Source organism: Caloenas nicobarica, chromosome 3, assembly GCF_036013445.1.
Source record: "Caloenas nicobarica isolate bCalNic1 chromosome 3, bCalNic1.hap1, whole genome shotgun sequence".
Lineage (NCBI taxonomy): Eukaryota > Metazoa > Chordata > Aves > Columbiformes > Columbidae > Caloenas > Caloenas nicobarica.
The window spans coordinates 64187142-64206714 of NC_088247.1; the positions used below are offsets into that span (position 1 = coordinate 64187142).

The window sequence follows — 19573 nt, forward strand, 5'->3', positions numbered from 1 at the left end:
GCTCCGTGCACTGCTTCTCAAACCAGCAGGGACCTGAAGGACCAATGAAGGGGAATTCCCAATGACAGCATCTTTATTTCTCCCCAGCAACGCATCAGAGCACAACAGAGGTGCTGTACGTGTGGGGCCAGGGGAGCCCTGCAGACCTCACAAGAAAAAGAGACCCTCGTGTCTTGCAGGAGAAGTTGCCAAGTCAGGACAGCACCGCTTGACACTTTGTGCCACTTCACGTGATCAGACATCTCAGACTTCAACAGCCAGATTTTCTGCTATGCACTGGGACAATGGAGAATCAGGTCGCACGTGTTGATGTTAATTTTACAACTGCAATACTGAGAGACACGAGCGCTCAGATTGGGAACCTCGTCCTTCCTCATTCTGTCAGAGTTGGATTTGCTAATCTTCTGGCAATAATGCCAAGCACATCTTCTCCTACCACTTCTTGGAAACAGAATGTATGCACCATTTGTATTTATTAATGAAGAGCCCCATTATCAAGGTGATATGAATAAACCTATATGTTGGACAAAGTGGCCACACATGAATACATAAGTAGATGTATCACAAACCCAAAAACATACCTAGTATTTTGTCTTATACAGTCCTTTATAAATTAAAAATATCAGCTGAGGTGGCAAGATCACATTTAAACTCACATTTTAAATACAGCTATTACGCGCTCTTTATTAACTACTTTAAATATCTTCTACAAAAGCAGTCAGCCTTATTGACCCTCCTTTACAAGGAGGAACATACTTGTTATGCTCAAGTCTCACGGGAAAGCAACAGCCCTCCGAGAAGAGTTTGGCTGTCTCAAATTCACCCTTCTAGAAAAACGAAGTTGTATGGCTACGGGACACAGACTTTTAACAGGGAAATAAAAAACAACTGAAAGTTAAATTTTAACAAAGCTACACACTTCCAGAAACAATAAATCACATAATGTGCTAAATTCCTCTTCCCCACAGAAAAAAGTCACGTCTCCCGTAGGGGTCAATGACAGCTCCAGAGCTGTCCGCAGCAAGCTGTCACCCTGCCGAAGCGGGATGGAAAACTGATGCAAACCGTGCTGCGGCCGCTTCAGTCGGCCGGGATTTTGACGCGGGTGTCAAGACCCATTTGCGAGCGGAGGGTCTGGACCCACCGACGCCTTCTCACGCGGGAACAAACCAGCCCGGACCGCAACCCGAGCCTCCCGCCGCAGGTGGTGCCGCCGCCGAACGCGCCTCACAGCCCCACGCTCTGCCGTGAAAGCCCCGCGAGTGCCGTGGGGCTGGAGAGAGGCACGGAAGAACGACAAAGCGATGTGCCCCCCCCGCCCCGCTTAAACCGCCGCTACTGAGTCCTTTCTGTTCCGGGAGGCGAGAGGGGCTGGAGCGGGCCCGGGGGCGTTAGCCCGTCCTGGGGCTCTGGTGCGAGGCTCAGCGGACGGACAAGCCTGCGGGACGGCTGGGGCTCGGGGAAAGTCGCAGGGGAGAAGGCGAAAATAGCTAACTAAATAGCGTCGCCTCCTGAAAGCGGACACATGTGGCGCAATTCGCTTTCCTGCGGCGGCGGGCGGCCCAGCCGGCCCGCCAGCCCCGGTGCTCGGCGCTGCCGCCCGGCCGCCCTCCCCTCAGCGCCCCGCTGCCGCCCGCCGGAGCGCAACCCCGCTCCACGGCGGAGCCCGGCCCCACACGATGGCCCCGCTCACCTGCCGCCCCCGGCGCGGCCCTTCTCACCTCATGGCCCAGCTCCGCGGGCGCCGCCCGCTTCCCCAGCGCCGGGCCGGGGAGCGCAGCGGCGGCGGCTCCTCCCGTCCCCGCAGCGGTGCGCGGCCCCGGGGAGACGCCTGGCGGCGGGGCGGCAGCGGGCGGGGCGGAGGAGGGCAGGGCTGGGCCGAGGGGCGGGCGGGCCTGGGCCCGGCCCCGTCCCCTCCCCGCCCCGCCCCGCCGGTCCGGTCCGGCGGGGCCGCGGCCGCTCGGCGGGGAGGGGTGCTGCTCCGCCGCCGGTGCCCGAAGGTTTGCTCTGCAACGGCACTGCGGGGAAACTTGTTAAAAACGAAGTGTAAGTATCCGGCCCGCGGCTTTCTGAGCGCCGATGCCGCCACTGCTGTGGCCGTACGGAGTTGTCCGTACTTGTAAGGATCCACAGAAAGCCCCTCACCTGCGCTAGTGGTAGCTAATTACTGGCAAGGAAGGTACCTCACAGCACTAAGAATTTCCTGCACGCATACGGATTTTGCTTTGTTATTTTGGGGTTTTGTGGCAGAATTGCGCCCTGGCAGGCTGAGGGGCAGAAGGGAGCATGTGGATGTTGTGGCTGTTTCATCTTGTGGAGATGCTTCCACCTTCTCCATAACCACCATTTCAGTGTTGGAAAATCACGATCAGATTCAGTTGAGCCTTCTTCAGGCTGAACACACCCAGTTTCTTCAGTCTCACTTCCTATGTCAAGTTCTCCACGTTTAACCATCTCTGTGGCCCTCCACAGGACTCTTTCAAATTTTTCAGTGTCTCTCTTGAACTGGGCAAGACCACAGTTGGGCTCAGTCCTCCAGGTGTGGACCAATAAGTGCCAAATAAAGTGGAATAATGGCATCCCTTGAACTGTTGCCTATGCTCTTGCTGACGCAACCTGGGACACAGCCTTATTTTCACAGCTGCAAAGGGCATTGCTGTCCAGCTGCTCAGCTTGCAGGCCACCAGGCCCCCCAAACCAGTTTCAGCAGCGCTACACTGCAGCTAAAGTCCAGCCTAACCTAGGACCCTGCTTTTAGAGAAGGTTGGACCAGATGACCAGGGATCCAGAGATCCCTTCCAACCTAGATAGACCTTTCAGTGATCCTGTGATTCAGTTTGTTGTGTTTTGGGGAATGGTAGATAACTTGAGTATGATGTCATCTCTGTTTAAAACAAATGTATTTGATTGATTCGTTACCATTAGTGAAAGTGGTAATGGTTGATCTGCTAGTACTTGCACATTAAATAATCTTTTAGATGTACTCTGTAACCCATCATGCATATGAGTACTTTCAGACATGATGGTCTTTAAAAAGCTGTGTTTAAAGCAGATACCGTTTCAATTGCCAAAGCGTGATTGAATTATGATTCCTATTCAGTCAAATTACACTATTAGGTCATTTTTAACAGTATATGTTATCTCAGCAGTGTCTGTGAGATCCAGCTAGGACTCTGATGGGTAAAAGTAATCTTTCTGGGGCAGTTTCAAGCATTATTGCATCAGCCTCTCAGCTAGAGTTTTTTCAAGAAATCATGAATCCCATGGCCATCAGCAACATGGCATATGCTACTATCATGGCTGCTACAATTTGCTGTCAAGTTTATTAACTTAAACAACCAGTGACAATATATGTATGCTAATATTATCATATGTTAATAGGCAAAGCCTGGGCAATTTGAGAGGGCCCAATGTTCATGGTGAGGCTGAGGAAGAGGAGTGAGGTGACACAAGGCTGTTTACAATAATACTGCAATACAGCAGCATCACAGCTAGACCACTGAAATGTGCTCTGGTTTATACCAGTAAAGCAACCATGGCAGGGGGCTTGAAACTAGATGATCTTTAAAGATCCTTTCCAACCCAAACCATTCTCTGATATTTGTGTGGACTATGTTGTGTGACCCCTCCTCATGTTATGAGGAGATTTTGCAAAAGGTCAGCTCCTTTGGAGTGGAGGAAGGAATTCCAGATGGCCGTCACTAGTGCAGGGTGTCACTAGTGCAGGGTGTGAAACGTGCAACAGGTAACATCAGTGTTTCTAGGTGTCCCTGTGGCCCGATTGCTGTGGCCTGTCCTGCCCTCTAGTGCCTGCAGCGCTGTCTCCCTCTGACCCCTCTCGGCTCCCCCTTGCACCCACACAGACAGATGCTGCTGTGGTTCTGAGCAGGGACCAGGAGCTGCAAAACACCGGGGCTCCCCCAGGCCCATGGAGGGTGCAGAGCTGGCCACCCCATGGCTTTACCCACCTGCCTGGAACAGCTGCTGCTGGGGACACAGACCAGAGAAAGGGGATTTGGAGGGGAAGGGCATCAGGAGGGGTCCCTGTGGGGAGGTGATGTGAGGGATGTGATGCTCGCACCCAGGCTCGGATGGGGTGGCTCCCTCAGCCAGCTGCATGCCAGCCCCCGAGCCACCTGGCTAGCAGCAAGGCTTGTGCTGCACAGCCTGCGTGTCTGCTGGCATTACCCCAGAGAAGTGGCAGCTACACCGTTACCCCATATCCCTCTTCCCCTCCTTACTGTTGCTCATGGTTTTCTGCTTCTCCAGTGACCAACAGGATGTGAGGGATCCTCTCCTCTTCCAGCCTGCCCATGTCTGGGGCTGAATCCAAGTACAGGGCTATTAATGGAAAACTGCCAGTGCAGTGTAAAGCTTCATGGCTGTATAGCCTGTTACAGCAAACTCTACCACAATACACAATGCTCAAGTTGTATCTATATATTGTAATTAAGTAAAAATGCATGGCATAAAATTCATTATCTTTTTGTAATAATTTAAGAATACATAATAATGCCACAACCTATTTAAACAGAATGATTTCACACTTCAGGTAGATTTTCTAGCAATCAAACACAAAGCAGGAGTGACAAAAATGAAAATATTCCAGGTGATCACATTCCTCTTGTAACATTCCAAAAACAAATATTCAAGTCAAGTCAATATTCAGCATTTGTTTGAATCTTTTCAGGAATGATCCAAGGCAGTCCCCTAGGTTACGCTAAGTCTCCTGTAAATACATGACAAAACAACCATTCAATAATGAGGAATCCTTGAAACTGACATCCAGTGTTCCAAAAATGAGCTGAAACATTTACAATTCTCATGAATCATGTCACAAAGATTTTTTATTTCTCTAGATAAAGTTAGCCTGAAGTTATTTACCTGACTTACCTGAAGTCATGACAGAAGTGTTCATCACCATGGTAAAAAAAAAAAAAACCAAAACCAAAACTATGCAAAATCTTGGACCCACTGAAATTAAGATGAACTTCCCACTGACTTCAGTGCTGAAACCAGAGTTTCATTTCAAGCCTTCAGTTCTAGTCATGTGCATAAAAATAAATTCTTATTAGAACCTTCTAAACAGATGTAGTGAGCACCAACTACCTTAATTTCATACATGTAACACATTTATGGATGCTTTGAGGAATCAATCATAAATGAAAAAACAAGCATGCTTTGTTGAAATACTGTCAACTCAGCAAACAGAGTTTACAGGGGAGTATTTCAGCTTTGAAAAGCATCCATGGGTATGTCTGTCTACAATCTGTACTATGTGACTCTAGACACTCAGTTCTAACACATTCATATTACATCAAACCAGAGTGGATTTGTTGATGGTTACATCTCATCACTTCCGATTTTCAGCTACCTCCAGAGAGAGGTAAAGACCTGACACTTTCCAAGGGAGATTTTCTATGTAAGCAATAGCTGCCCTGATTGTCACTAGATGTCCTAGCCCAGGATGGAAGGAAGGCAGGGTCTGCCTGGGAACCGACATGTACAAGTGGTCCAGTGAAAAGTCTGGATGTCCCTTTTGAGCATATGAGATGTGGAGCAGGTTCTTGTCTCTTCAGGTGTCATTCCTGACATCCCACTCTCAGACTGGGATCTGGCTTGCTGCGTTAGCACATGGCTTCTCTGACCTGCAGAGAGGAGGTAGCACAAAGCAGTCTGGACAAGGCGGGACTTTTTCCACAGGTGCAGCTAGGAAGGAAACAATGGTGCTGCAGTGTAACACAGTTCTACTTTTATGAGGGGGAATGCCCCACTGGTGGGGCTGGCGGGTGAACAGACAGATAGGTGTGGCAGTGCAGGTGCGTTTCGGCAGTCATGTCTGGTACCATTTCCAGTGAATTAGCAGAACAACTACAAAGGGAACTGAGGCCGGACTTAGCCCGTGGCTCCAGCCCCTCACCAGTACTCTGGGAGTCAGGAAGCTGAGGAGGATTTTGCACTGGCAGAAATTCCCAGTGGCAGGCAACTCTTTGAACCTGAAGAGGTTCGTGAGCCTTTGCTCTATTACCTGCTGAGATGCCCATCCAAGTTTGTCAGGAGAGGAGAGACTAACATGAGTGAAAATAAATTTATCTAAGCGCCATAGTAGCTACCTTTCAAAATAGGGAAAGTAAGGAAAATCTGTTTTGAGAATGTTATCAAAGCACTTGTAAAGGTTATTAGGATGGTCTCAATGTCCTTCTTATGACCTTCCAGCACAGGGTGTGGGACAGCATTACTTTTCAACTGTAAATGTCCCAGGTTTTTTTTGATCAATTGGATTGTATAGAAGGGGATAGAATTTCACTACCATTCACTGCACTAATGACCTCTCTAGAGTCTTAGAGCCTGAAGTCAGCAATGTCAGTGTATGGAAAACACACTCTAACGCTCTGCTGTTGCTTAGGTTCACCTCTCAGCATCACCAGGGCACAAGACTTGTAAATAGATAGGAATAAACTTCTTCTTTCAGCTAAGCCATTCATCTCCATTTACTTGATGACTTGCCTGCTTGCTACTCAGTTTCCAAATCCTCTGTTCCTGCTTGATCTGAGTCATGTAACATGAAAGAGATACGTCGTGGACGCTGTGCCTCAGCAACAAGTTTGTCAGTCTCTTTTTCTTCTGTGACTGGTTGGTCATCAGCATCTGTCTCAATGGCCACCTGGGGTTCTACATCTGTTGGCCTGGGCTCTTCAGCAGGTGCCTCTGTCTGATCAAATGGAGGTTGAGAGCTAAATGCATCTAAGCGTTTTTCAACCACTGTACGAATCAAGGCTGAAACAGAGAAAGCCACCATTAAAAAAACATGAAGGAAAAAACCTACAATTTGAGATTATTTTATATATTACTGACCTATAATTTCTTAAACAAGGAAGAAAAAACCCACTAAAAATGAAATAATATTTTAATGAGAAAAACCATCCCTGCTGGTGTAGCCTAGTTCCAGCCAAATGAGCAGTTTACACTGAAAGCAGGGATTTGAAAGGGTTCGCCTGGATTGTTTTGTTGATTTCCTCACAGTTGTTCCTCACTTTCAGAGCAGGTCATCCTGCCTGGAATAAGGACTAGCCAGGCTGCACACAGCATGATGGTTTTGGCAGCGGGAAATACTGAAACAATGGGAGTCGTCAAAAGATTTTTCTCTTTCTGAAAAGCAGCTGTAAAGCACCTATTCTTTATTATTATAATAAATATAAAAATAAATATTTTTGCTGTTTAGCCTTTGTCACTTTTTCTAAATATTATACCTCTTCCACATCAAAGAGCACAACAACAAAATAAAAATAATCAACACTCACTTGGATTTACATCATTTAAATATGAAAAATAGAGGCCAGCAATGAAGGAAAAGAGGTTTAACGGAGAAAGCAGGACAATGTACAGGTAATAAAAAGAGCTTCATTGTTAGTTCCTGGGTTGACTTTAGCAAGTAAAAGAAGGAATGATCATCTCTGAGAGGACAAACGTAGCTGCCTTATGCTGTGGGTGCCTCTTTTGTAGTTCACAGCTCTTTTATTGGACAGTGACAAAATAAATTCTTTAAGAAGCATCTTCATTCAAATATGTTAAAATGGATCCTTAAGAGATTTTTCCTACACTTCTACATAAGGGGGGGAAGAAGCCACAAACTATCTCAGCCAAGGCTGTGTCTGGCTCTACAAAGCCTGGAGAATCTAATTTGCAGTTCCTTTTGCAGAGGTGTTGTTTACTCAACAGTGGGTGATTGGTATAAGTCAGGAAATATAGAGGGTAATAGCAAAGCAGGGGCTGCTGGTATTACTTATTGGCCTGCTTCAGATGCTCTGTGTATTTTAGAACTGGTGCAAGACCACAATATCTGGTTAAAAAATCAAACAGAAAGATTTAACACGAATATGATAGACATTCTCATCAATAGTGTATCCTGCAGCAACAATGTCCTTGGAATGTTTATTCAGTAGTCACATACAACACTTCTTACTTAAAAGGAAATTCCTTCCCTTCTGAAGAGCTACATGAAGAAGTGATCCTTGAGTGTACGTATCGGCACATATATCATAGGATAAAATACCTAACAGACCAGCTGTAATCATACAAATTATACAATAGCAAAGGATCCTGGTTAAATGGAAAATAAGCCCAGAGGAAACAAACACAACTGTAATTCAAACCCACAAATCACAGCAGGAGGAAAACCATAGGAATGAAAGATGTAACGCAAGTATTATATAAAAAGTGGTTTGATCTAGGACCGCTATGGTCTTAGATCAAACACACATTCGTCATAATTTTGTGTTTCTACACAAGACAGTTTATATTGTTCGGGCATTTCAACTACAGCTCTGAAGACTAATAAAAGAACTCGAATACTTAGCTTGAACTAGCCCAAAAGAAGACAGATATTTTAATCTATTTCAATAGCAAGGTCATGATTATTGACTGCTGAGAATGTAAGCCCTTGTTTTGATGAGAAGTTTTGGTCACCTGACTTCTCAGTCAGCCATGGCCTATGATTATTCCTCTCTTCTCATTTCATGGAGGATGAATGTATTACTCCACAGCTCAGAGAGCTTACACAAACGAGTTAAGAGACTTTCGTGGTATATGCATGGCTGTAGACAAGGATGGGCTTTTCTGTTCCCATTGGCACAATCAGGCACACTACAGAGAACAGCAGAGCAATGATGGCTGTGTGACACACTAGAAACAGAGGTTTTATAGCACAGAAAAGAGCACTGGTGCTCTTTAACCATTCTGCTCCTGCCAACTGCATTGCATCTCCCAGCATCACCATATCTCAAACAGTATAAAGCCAGCAGAGAGGGTAGTGCAGAAAGACTGAAACTTCTATTATTTCATCTGAAAATTAATTACCTAGATGTATGTGGTAGTAGTTTTACAACATTAAAAATGTTTTAATATAGTTTAAAAAAACTCAAAAAAGACATGTCATTGGAGTTCTTGCTAAAATAACACTTGCTACCTTAACCCACAAAGACCCTGTAAATGTGATGTTTATTCTGACTGGGGAAAAGGCAATCGAGAACATCAAGCAGCCAAGATTACACTCCAGGATTTGGTAACTTACAGTCAAGCATTGTCCTCCCCAGAACCTTCCTCTCTAGTGTTTCTTCCACTTCTGCCATCAGCCACGGAAGGAATTCTGTCTCAATATCTGTAAGCATTTAGCAGGAAGAAAGGAAAAATGTCTTTTTATTAAGGATGAGTGACATGATCCTGGGGCTGTTTTTCATTTGCTGTGATCATTAAGGGATGAATATCCTTGCCAAAACCCACTTGCTTTGCAAGAGCCAGATGAAATCTCTCAGGTATTGTTTGGTTTCTTATCTCCTGCCTTTCTTACTGAGGTTCCTCATTGTTATAGACCAGACTCCTCTCAACTGCAGTGATTTTCAAAAGGAGTCTGGCACCCTTGAAGAGCTAGCACAGAGATACACAGTTATGTTCTAGTGAGATGAAAATAACTATTCTGACCAACTCAGGAGAATAGTATTTCCTGCCTTGCTTTCCAAAGACGTCTGGCTTCTGGTCTGCTGAAAGCATTTGTTCCCTCTGACTAAAGAGCTCTTGCTTACCCATGTATTTCTCAAATCGTGTTATTTGTATGTCGTGGTCCCAAAGCCTGCCCTGTTTGCAAACTACACTCGGTTTCTGCATTTGCCCCAGTACTTATTCTGGAGAGAGCATATCCATTCCCAAGCTGTGGTCTGGGCACCTGTGAGGGGCCTGGGAAAGCAGGGTCTAGCAAGGTAGCCTATAAGAAATGCCGATGATTCTAAAAGCCTGGAAGTCACTGATGTACAACTCCGAAATTATTTCCAGGGCCTAATTATAATTGACTAATCTCTCCATTGCTCTGATAATCATTAAGAAAGATTCAGAACGACATACAGATTTCTTTGCCTGTCCTATCAAAATACATTTACTTCAATTTAGATCGATCTTTCTTTGTGCTACCAATCCATGTATTTCTCTCCAATTCAAAAGCAGCTCTTCCCATTGTAACACTGTCAGGTCTTGCTTATTCTTGATTACTTGTATGGATGACCAATAATGTTGTTTTAAAAATTTGAGTTTGGAAACTCTCTCTTCAGCCACGAATGTACATGAATAAAGTATTGTGACATTACTCTAAATCACAGGACAATATGCTATTTTTTATGGTTGTTTTGACCTTTATATTACTCAGTTCACATATTAAAAAAAATATACAAACCTCTTTCTATAGGGTCATAAAAAAACCCACTCTCATGAAGATTGTTGAAGACTGAGGGAATGAGATCAGCCAGGTAACGCTTCGCGAAGGCCCGAGCTGCAATTTTCTCTGTGGTCTCTTTCTGTTTTTGCAGCAGTTCCTTGTGCTGGCGTTTGCGACGCTCCTGTCAAGACAATATTGCATGTAAAACTTTCAGGTCTTTAGCCATTACTCCTTTGATCTAGACCTTGAATAATGATTACAGTGTAGGAGTCATAAATAGCAAAGATAATCAAGAGTAGCGATACTTATGGCCTCTTTCTCAAAAACTTCTCATGTGAACGGGTGCTTGAAAGGAAGCTTGTACTTGATCTATGGAGTGTTAAAATCCACAAGGACTACAGGGAAACACGTTCCTTTGGTATACCTTTCTTGATTTTGGCAAGTCTGTAAAATAAGGGTCTTGTAGCTAGCCAAATGAAACCCTTCTCTGATAGCTTGGCATGCATTGATCTCATGACACTTTGCTTTATTATTGCAGATAAAACTGATCATTGGCCTTGGAATGAGATGAAGTTGGGTCAGGATTTCCTGAACTTTTAATCTTCACAATTTTATATCCTATTTGATGTAATTATAGATTAAAACTCAAATTGGTCCAGGAAAGCATGGAAAAAGCACAAATATATAAAGTTTATGAAGAGCGGGTAATTAAGACTTGCCCTGCTATTGGATAGTATTAATATAGCTTACTACTTGGAGATCTTAAGAGGTAAATGTGCACATACAGTAGGTGTATGCATAAAGTGTGAAAGACTAGGAGGCGCCTCTCTTAATTTCAAGCTCTGTGACTATTTCTTTAGCAGTTATAATGAAGAGGCTTGAGTTACAACTGCACCAGGTACAAAGGGTACTGTTAGGTTTGGCCTCTTGATCAGGTGTCTGAGTATACCAGGTCACTGAAACATGACTTCTCTGAATAAACACAACAGCATGGTGCTGCTGCACAAGAGCAAATAGCAGAGTGCAGCTGTGTGGCACCAAAATGATTTGAGGAATATCAAACTTGGCAATACTCTCTTGACCACATCCATCTTATTTCATAGCTTGTTTTTCAGTACTGGAAGTGGTTTTCTCTCTCTGATGAGCATTCAGAGAGGCCTGTTCTTCTCTTAGGAAGTCCTACCTTCTCCTCTCTGTATCGCCTGTCCTGCTCTTCCAGACGCTGTACTTCAGCAAGCTCTGCATTACGCAGCTCTGCGTAGGCGCACTGATGTGCCCATAGCCGGGCCAGCTCTTCTTCCTCCATGACTTCCAGCAAAGCTTGCTCAACCGTCTTCCCAACCAACACTTCCAGGATTGGCTTGACTTCAATGTCAAAGTCAAACAACTGAGGATGGAAGTCAGTGAAACAGAGATAAATGTCCCTTAATCACAATCACTCTTAGCATCTTGGCAAGGAGAAAAGGAGGATGAACAAAGAACTTGTGCTGAAGGCAGGCCTGAGAAGTGCAGGTGGGGGGCGGGGGCAGCGTCAGCTAAGGCAAAAGGTATGAATGCAGCTGGGGGCTAAGTGATAAGTGGGCTGGAGTGAGACACTACACACCCTAACACAGCCACTGTGGGGGCTGCCAGGGAGAAGCAGAGCACTCATCTGGACCCTATTTCTGGTCACCTCTGTGTTCTCAACCCCTTCTCAGGCTGGACACTATTTCTACAGGGGGAAACATTTCTCAGCATTGTAGTTCTTAGCTAAAAGCAGCAGAATCAGTGCACATGGAGAAGCACCTTCATTAATTTTGCGCTTAACCTCACAGCAGACATTGGGCACTTTTTTTCTTTTTTTGCATGTTCTGTGAGGATAACGTCAATCCTTTCTGTTCCTGCCTCAGTTATGCATCAGAAACACATTTTGTATGGGAGACGTGTTTCGACAGCATGTGCAGACCTGGCTTCGCTTCATACCTCTCCTTCTTCTATTTGCGTGGCCACATCTTTTCCCGTTTTGGCTGGTATGAAGAGTGGAGTGGGTGGTCTGTCCAAAAATGCATCTGTTTGACACTCTGTATCAACCCCTATTACCCAGTCGCTAATCTCTTCCAAATACAGCTCTAGAAATAAAAGCATAATGAATGCTTTAAGTTGGATTATTTTTAACTCTCAACAATTTTAATGACTCTACAGTGTGAATTATATCAAACAATGCAATAAAATGTCTTCTATAAAGTTAAAAAAGAAAACATCTCAACTTAAAACATAGATAAGTTTGCTGCATCTAATGCCACGTTCTCTGTAACATCTAGCGCACTTCCTGAAAGGGCATTTCACTTGGTAGGTTTCAAAAGTCAGAATCTACACCATTTCAGCCCACCCTGCAGAATAAACAATTCTTGGTACAGTCGGCAGGATAGTACAATCTCAAAAAGGGATAATGATTGCCTATCTACTAACGAGTAATATTGAAAGCATACATTTTTCTCCATTGTATGCGGCAAACCAGAACACTGGATATGTTGGGTTTAAAGAATGATATTCCACTTCTGGCACTACCAGAAGTGGTTTTGAGGTAACCACACATCTATAACAACATGTGCTTGATTTGAATTATAACTGTCTCCTACTGCAGGGATAAATAGCCTGGCTCAGATAACAAAATGCAGATAACAAATTATCTGCACTAGTCAGTGGGAGGGATATGAGACCAAGACTTCCACACTAGATAGCCTCCTTTTGCATCCAACAGTATTTGAATGGTGAAGAGCCACCATGTTCATTGGAGGTGGTGTAGGAGGTCTGCAGGGCTGGGACAGAGGGAACATTCAGAAGCCAAGGACCATGTCTGATTAGCATGTACCACAGCTGTTTACACAGTTTGTAAGTCAGTCCAATCTGAAATGATTTTCAGAGGGCACAGCAATACATTACACACACCTGATGATTACCCCACTGCCAAATTTTCTTTTTCCTACAAATAAAAATTTCTTACAAATCGGGCAGTTTCCTGTTCTAAATTAGTGTGTGTCCTCCATTTTTTAGTAGTAGTTTTATTCTTACATATGACTGCACTCGAGCAAAATTTTTAAAAACCCTCAGTTTTAAGCATATACCAAATTTCTTTGATTACAATTGAAAAGGAAAGAATACATAGAGAACTTTTGACTAGTGGTCAAGAAGGTACACTTGAAAACCGAAAAACAAAGCCTCTGGGAAAATGTCGCTAATTAGCCAAGTTTATTAAATACAAATAAAAACAAGGGGTTATACAGGAGAGGATTAGAGAACCTCTGATTCTCAAATTCTATGATTCTAACCTTAACCCTATGTGATTCTACCAACTGCATCATCAATTTAGTAAGTGAATATAAATCAGCAAGTTTTTGTTTTCAGATGAATAATAATAAAAAAAATAATCAGCCTTTTACCTGTCTGCACATGAACATGCTCTCTGCCTTCCACAGGCTCAGGTGTTCTTGACTGCTCTTGCTCTTTCGTGCGCTTTCTAGCCAGTGCTCTTCTCCGTGTTTCCCTCTGCCTTTGGATCTCAAGGGGATCGGGGTGGGTACACTGAGCAGGGGTGAAGAAAAAAACCCACAAACCAGAATACACTGTGTACTTGGAAATGATACTAATTTCTCTCTACAGGAAAATGAAGGTTGTTGTTTGATTTTAATGCTACAAATCTAGCATTTTGGATTTACTTTTCTGCGTCTTGACCCTAAAATTTTAGTTACCTTGAAGACTGTAGGGCATGAAAGTAATAAGGTATGCTAGCTGCCTACACGCTCATACTAATGGCATCTCACACTAAGAGCAATCCATTGCTATTTGGAAGTGGATATTGCATACAGAACTTTGCGAGATAAAGTAATGCCACGTTCTTGCTGACGAATAAGTTTCTAGGTAAAGCTTTAAGGCCAAATAGACTTAAATCCATTTCTCATATTATCAACGGAATTGTTTGCTAGATAAAAATTATAGGTTCTTTATTGGTGATGAAGCAAAAGAACCCACACTAACTTTTATATTTAGTACTGTGTATGTGGATTGAAATGAACATCACTTTCGAACTTCTTAAACAGAACATACATGAAATTCACTCTTAAGAAACAGCTACTGAACAACAAGTTATTTTCACAAAGTAGCTTTTAAAAATACAGACTGCTTTAAACTCTTACGTGATCAGAGTATATAAATATTCTCTGAAAATAAAATATCACTAAAACATTCACTACTGTATCAGGACAAATAAAATACTTTTGCCTCCACACAAGCAGCTTTTGCATACAGCTGGACCATCTAGTTCTGCTTCTTTAGTAGGGTAAGCCAAGTCTACCCCAAGACCTAATTTCCTAAGAGCTGCTGTTCTCACTGATGACGACTGTGGATGCATATGGTAACTGAGGATGCAGTGATGACTTGTGCTCAGTATCATCACACTAAAGAAATGGGAGGATAATAACGAAGTACTTAATGGCAAAAAAATAATCAGAACTACAGAAGTTAATGGGAAACTAAGTGCTTTACAGAAAGGCTGAAAACAGTTGCATGCTAGTTTAACTGGAGAGCCTGTGACTGTGTGAAATATTTTAAGTAAAATTACAACCTCAGTAGTTAAAATTAACGAGAAACAATTTTCCCACCCTATTATTTTTCAACAAAGCTGTAGCTTGATCTACATAAAAAACGTACCGCAGGTATGACTTGAAGGGCGTAAGTGTTGCCGCGCACCACTCTCCTGTCATACATGAGGTTGGCATAACGAACAGATTCCTTCTCCCTGCAACATGAAGCACAGACAGTTGTGGTTACGGAGCTGGAACCCGTGTGTTAACGCCTCAACAGGCCAGAAGGCCTTTGAAAAGTCAGAGGTGCAAGTTCTCCCGAAGGATTCCCCTCCCGCGGGGAAGGAAGGGCGGCGAGGGAGAGGAACGAAGGGCAGCAGGGGCGGCAGTGCCCGCTCGGGGCGCACAGGCCGCGGGGCTGCGTGGCGCGGCCCGCCGGACACCGGCACTCACGGCTCGGCGGCGTCCGGCGGCGCTCGGTACTTCGGGCGGGCGGACAGTGCGCGGGGTCGGCTGGAGTAGCTGTAGCGCACAGCTAGCGCAGCCGCCGCCGCCGCCGCCTCCTCCGCGTCGCGGGCGGGCAGCATGGCGGGGTCCCGGCCCGCAGCAGCGGGCGGCTCGCTGAGGGCGCTGTAACGGCCGCCCGCGCGGCGGCAACCGTCTCCAGGGCAACGCGGGGGCGGGGCGGGCAGCCGTTAGTCCCGTTCCCTCTCGGGCGGGCTCCGCTGTCAGGAAAGCGCTGAAGGCTGAGGGGGATTCAAGGAGGGCGTGTTTGCTCTCCAGGCACTGGGGCGCTGAGGAGGAAACAAACCCTTTAACTGCCAACGGGTTTGCGCTTGGCAGCGCCGCGGGGAGGTCATGCGGGAGTTTGACCGCGAGGTGTCACCGTCCCTCTGCCGCCGCTGTACGAGCTGCTCGGGGAGCTGGCAGGTTTCCAGAGAAACCGACGGCGTCTTCACCTCATCTGTGGTGCCACTGGGGATGCAAAAATTGGCTGGGAGATCGCAAAATCCTGTCGGATGGTGTGCCGGTGGCTTAAGTACCGGTGTCCTGAAAGGCAGCCCAAACAGCTGCACTCCTCATGTTGTTTTTTCCACACAAGTAAGGAATTTGGATACTATAAAGGGGGTGTACAGTGGGAGATAGGACAGTGAGGGGGGCTCTCAGTGCACCATCCCGTGTCCGTAGAGAGCTGCACTCCCTGTCATGACAAACCATGAGTATGTGTTTTCAGATTCTGTGAAAAATTTCTGTTAAGAGAAACAGAAAAGCAAGGGTTGCTGATATAGTGATAGCTCTTTTTTCTTTAACCTCTGTGAGTAGTGATATAAAGGCTTGATTGCTTTGGCAAGACTGAGTATATAAAACAATCCATGCCCTTTGTTTCTGAAGTGTTTGGTTCAAATGTAATTCACAGGTGAAATGCTCTTTATTTCAGCTCAATTATTTTACTGTGGCAGATGCCTGTGCTCTATGTCAGCCCTGTGCAGGGAGTAACAGACAAGAGCGGAGAAGAAGCAGAGAGCACTTCATAGGAGACCTGCAAGGCACAGGGGAAACTGTATAGCAAGAGAAACTTTTAGAAAAAGAAGTTGAAAAAAAACCTCAGCCCAAGCAAACAAAAAATAAACCTGCTGAAAACCAAGGCCAAGTGTGGGAGGCAAGGGAAAAGAGGAAGGAATGGTTTTGTAATTAATTAACAACTGGCAGAGTCAATACAGAAGTCATGTTGACTACACAGTTACCAGCTGAGTGGTGGGTCAAGACGATATGGGGCTGCAGGAGCACACTGCAAGTGTCACTGGGGTGGATGGGGAGAGCAGTCCTTCAAAATTTTCTTGTGTCTGGGCAAGCCATTAATGAATGAGCAGTTTGGTCCAGCCAAGCCAGAGCACTATGGCCCTTAAATTTGACCAGAACCAGTACAACCCTTTGATCTGGGGGACCTGACTTGTGTTTTCTGAATGTTTGAGTTGAGCTAGGTACCTATTTCTGCTTTTGGCCTGGAGACTTGAAATCTGGGGAGACACTTCCAAGCTGTTTGGGACAGTGTCTTCTGTTTGCATGAAAAAATAGCAGCAGTATAGCCTTCAAAAACATCAGACTGTATGTGTCCAGTAAGGAATTGTCTGAGTGTGCTTGATTAAGAACCCCAGAAATCTGGCTGGAATGGACTAGGTAGGGCAGGAAGGTGGCGAGAGGTGGGCCTGTAACCACCTGAGCAATAACTGCTGAGGAGATGCCTGTTACACACCCTTTACCCACAAATCTTGTGAAGATGAAGGTGTTGCATGGCAGGTTAATTCTGTTAAGCTGGCCCCAGCCTGGTGTCTCACGTGTTGGGTGAATTTGTCATTCACCTAATACATGCTCTGATTGAATGGCAGCCACTCTCCTGCTTACCTCTGTGAAACACTGATAACTCCTAAGTTACCAGTTTAGTGCAAAAGCTTTGCAAGTACTCTGTGGGAGAGGCAAAGTTCTCTGGCTTTGTGGTTTAGCAGACCTTTGTAAGTGACAAAGCCATGTCCAGGAAATCTGCTCTTCTCCCTTGCTCTGTTTTATGTTGGTTTTTTGCTATAAATACCCCATGAGTTTTGGAACATTTCACGTAATCACACAACTGACTGCAGCAGGAGCCAAAACCACACTGACTATAATCAGATGGCTAGGCTGCCATTAGTACCCATAGTGGCACTATGGATCATACAGTCACAGTGGCTGTTTCACGTATTTGGAGGGTTGTCTGGGACACGCACAGATCTGCACTGCCTGGGAAGTGGACCTGCCTAGCAAGGAACAAATCAGCTCCCATATGGCAGCTAAGAAAGGTCTTCTGAGGTGCCTTCAGCTGACTTGAAAGCTGTAGAGCAAGGGCTTTGTCTCCTTCTAGGTTTGCTGTGTGCCTGTTAAAATGCTTTGGAGCCACAGACAGACTACTTTTTTTTTTTAAATTTTCATGAGGATTTCCTGGCATTGTACCATGCCCTATGGAATGCTCCTTGGCAGTGGGCTTTCTGGATGTGAAATGAGTTTTTCATAGCAGAGCAAGTGTGAAGGTGTCATCATCTAGTAACCATTTCCTCCAGCACCTGGGATGCATTCTGTAACTACTGAATGACATCTTGAAATACAGTATAAGAGGTCTACACATGCAGGGACAGGAGCGGGACTTGATGATCCTTGTAGGTCCCTTCCAACTCAGGACATTCTATGTTTCTATGATTCTACAGTGCTTAGACGGGGTTTTCCTGGGACACTAGCTTGATATGATCAAAGAGAATCAGCAATACTGCACCAGTATAGTATCACTGGTGTCTGCCAGCCTGCAGATGATTTCTTTGCTGCTGTTCATAGGCACTAGGTTCAATGCATCTCTGATGTACAGACATTTCCTACATATAGGCTTGTTCTGAATACAGAGGTACTTAGTTTTAAAAATTATGTTTCAGCCTGAGAGTTTTGACAGATGAGAGACATAAAAGGAAAAATAAATACCTGAGCTAAACTTGAGTTCTTATGGTAACATCAATTTTTTTTAAGTAGGGTTGTTAATCTTGATATGTAATCATGAATAGAAAAAAATGCAGATCCTATCACTCATGTCTTCAAAACAAAATTATTAAACTTCCTTTTCTCTGTAGCAGCTCAGCTTCCTCTTCACTCCAGTCCTGAGCTTGTGAGGTTGAACAGGACTGGGAAATTCCAGTTCTGAAGGCCTTCATTTCTCCACTGCTAGTCAAAAACCAGTTGTTATTATTCATGATTTGCAACCAAAATCCTGCTTCCCCCTACCACTTCACATCAGACTCTTAGCCCCATTCTCCCTAGGTTCCCTTCCCACCATGTCCCCCACAAGCTTTGTTTTTCAGTGTGACAAGCCTGCTTGCAGGGCTGGCATTCTTGCCTTGCGCCACCATGGGACTTCAGTGCCAGCGACCAGAAAGAATTATAGCGGGGTGAGAAAGCATCTTAGAGGATGGAGCAGTACACACTTAATTTTAACCTACCGTTCATTGGACTGCTAATTGGAAAATCAGTTGTTGGTGACCTTCCTATTTAAGCTCAAATAGACCATGTGCTGCTAATCCCTCTCCTTACGTCTCCCTTCCTTGAACAGGGCTCTCCCAGTTATCTTCCTTTTTGCCCAGGAAGCTCTGCCTTATTTTCTGTCTCCCTGTATTGAGGCCAGTTGTTCCACTGCACTGAACTTGCAGAGTAAGAAACAAGACTGATCTGCATCTGTTGCCACTTCACTGTAGCTTTGGTGTTTGTCCATCTTGGAATAAATTGCCTTTTATCACATCTCTGGGAGGCAGAGCAGTATTGTCTATGCTTTAGTGCAGTTAAACTGCGCAGTCCAAGAACTGCACTGGGCAGCAGGCATGTGCAAAAAGCAGACCCTGATGTTGAATAACCTAACTACAGATCTTCAGTCTTTATCTCAAGACCTTCCTCTCTGATCACCCATGGAGAACTAGTGACTGCTCTGCTCTTTCACACACCCAAAGACTTCTCAAATGCCTTGTCTTCTGGTTTCTGTAGTTCATAAGATGGGTGTGCTTCTCTATATTGTATTACGTAACATTATGTACTCCTTGGAGTACAGTGCTCTGCGAAGTTCTTGAATGATGCTGCGGTTACTTTCTCACCTCGTGACCAGTTGTGCTAAAGAGAACTGGTTGGTGAATTGCAGGCAAAGCTGTCCAGCTGCACTCGCAGTGTGAAGTCACAGCTTAATGATGGGGAGAGAGAATTTACATCTGGAGGAGTGGGGAGAAAAGTGAGTGCAAAACCTCCTCCTCATTACATG

The 19573-nt window shown here is 44.9% G+C and overlaps 2 protein-coding genes across 4 annotated transcripts in view; both read right to left on the reverse strand.

The window, feature by feature from the left end:
* The window catches only part of PLAGL1 (PLAG1 like zinc finger 1), a 47656-nt gene extending 45864 nt beyond the window's left edge, over positions 1 to 1792 (reverse strand). For 2 of the 3 annotated variants that reach the window (XM_065632277.1, XM_065632275.1), the window contains exon 1: positions 1722 to 1792. The gene's annotated coding sequence lies outside the window, so the exon portion shown is untranslated. Of the gene's footprint in view, positions 1 to 1693 lie in introns of all 3 variants that reach the window. The other variant, XM_065632276.1, reaches the window with a different exon arrangement.
* A 4722-nt stretch (positions 1793 to 6514) lies between these two features.
* RSPH3 (radial spoke head 3) lies at positions 6515 to 15347 on the reverse strand. Its single transcript, XM_065631488.1, has 8 exons — positions 15214 to 15347; positions 14888 to 14975; positions 13621 to 13762; positions 12164 to 12309; positions 11385 to 11588; positions 10220 to 10382; positions 9071 to 9157; positions 6515 to 6777 (listed from the first exon to the last, which is right to left on the reverse strand). Exons 1-8 carry the CDS (start codon positions 15345 to 15347, stop codon positions 6515 to 6517), a joined length of 1227 nt encoding a protein of 408 aa, XP_065487560.1.
* Positions 15348 to 19573: the final 4226 nt, after the last annotated feature.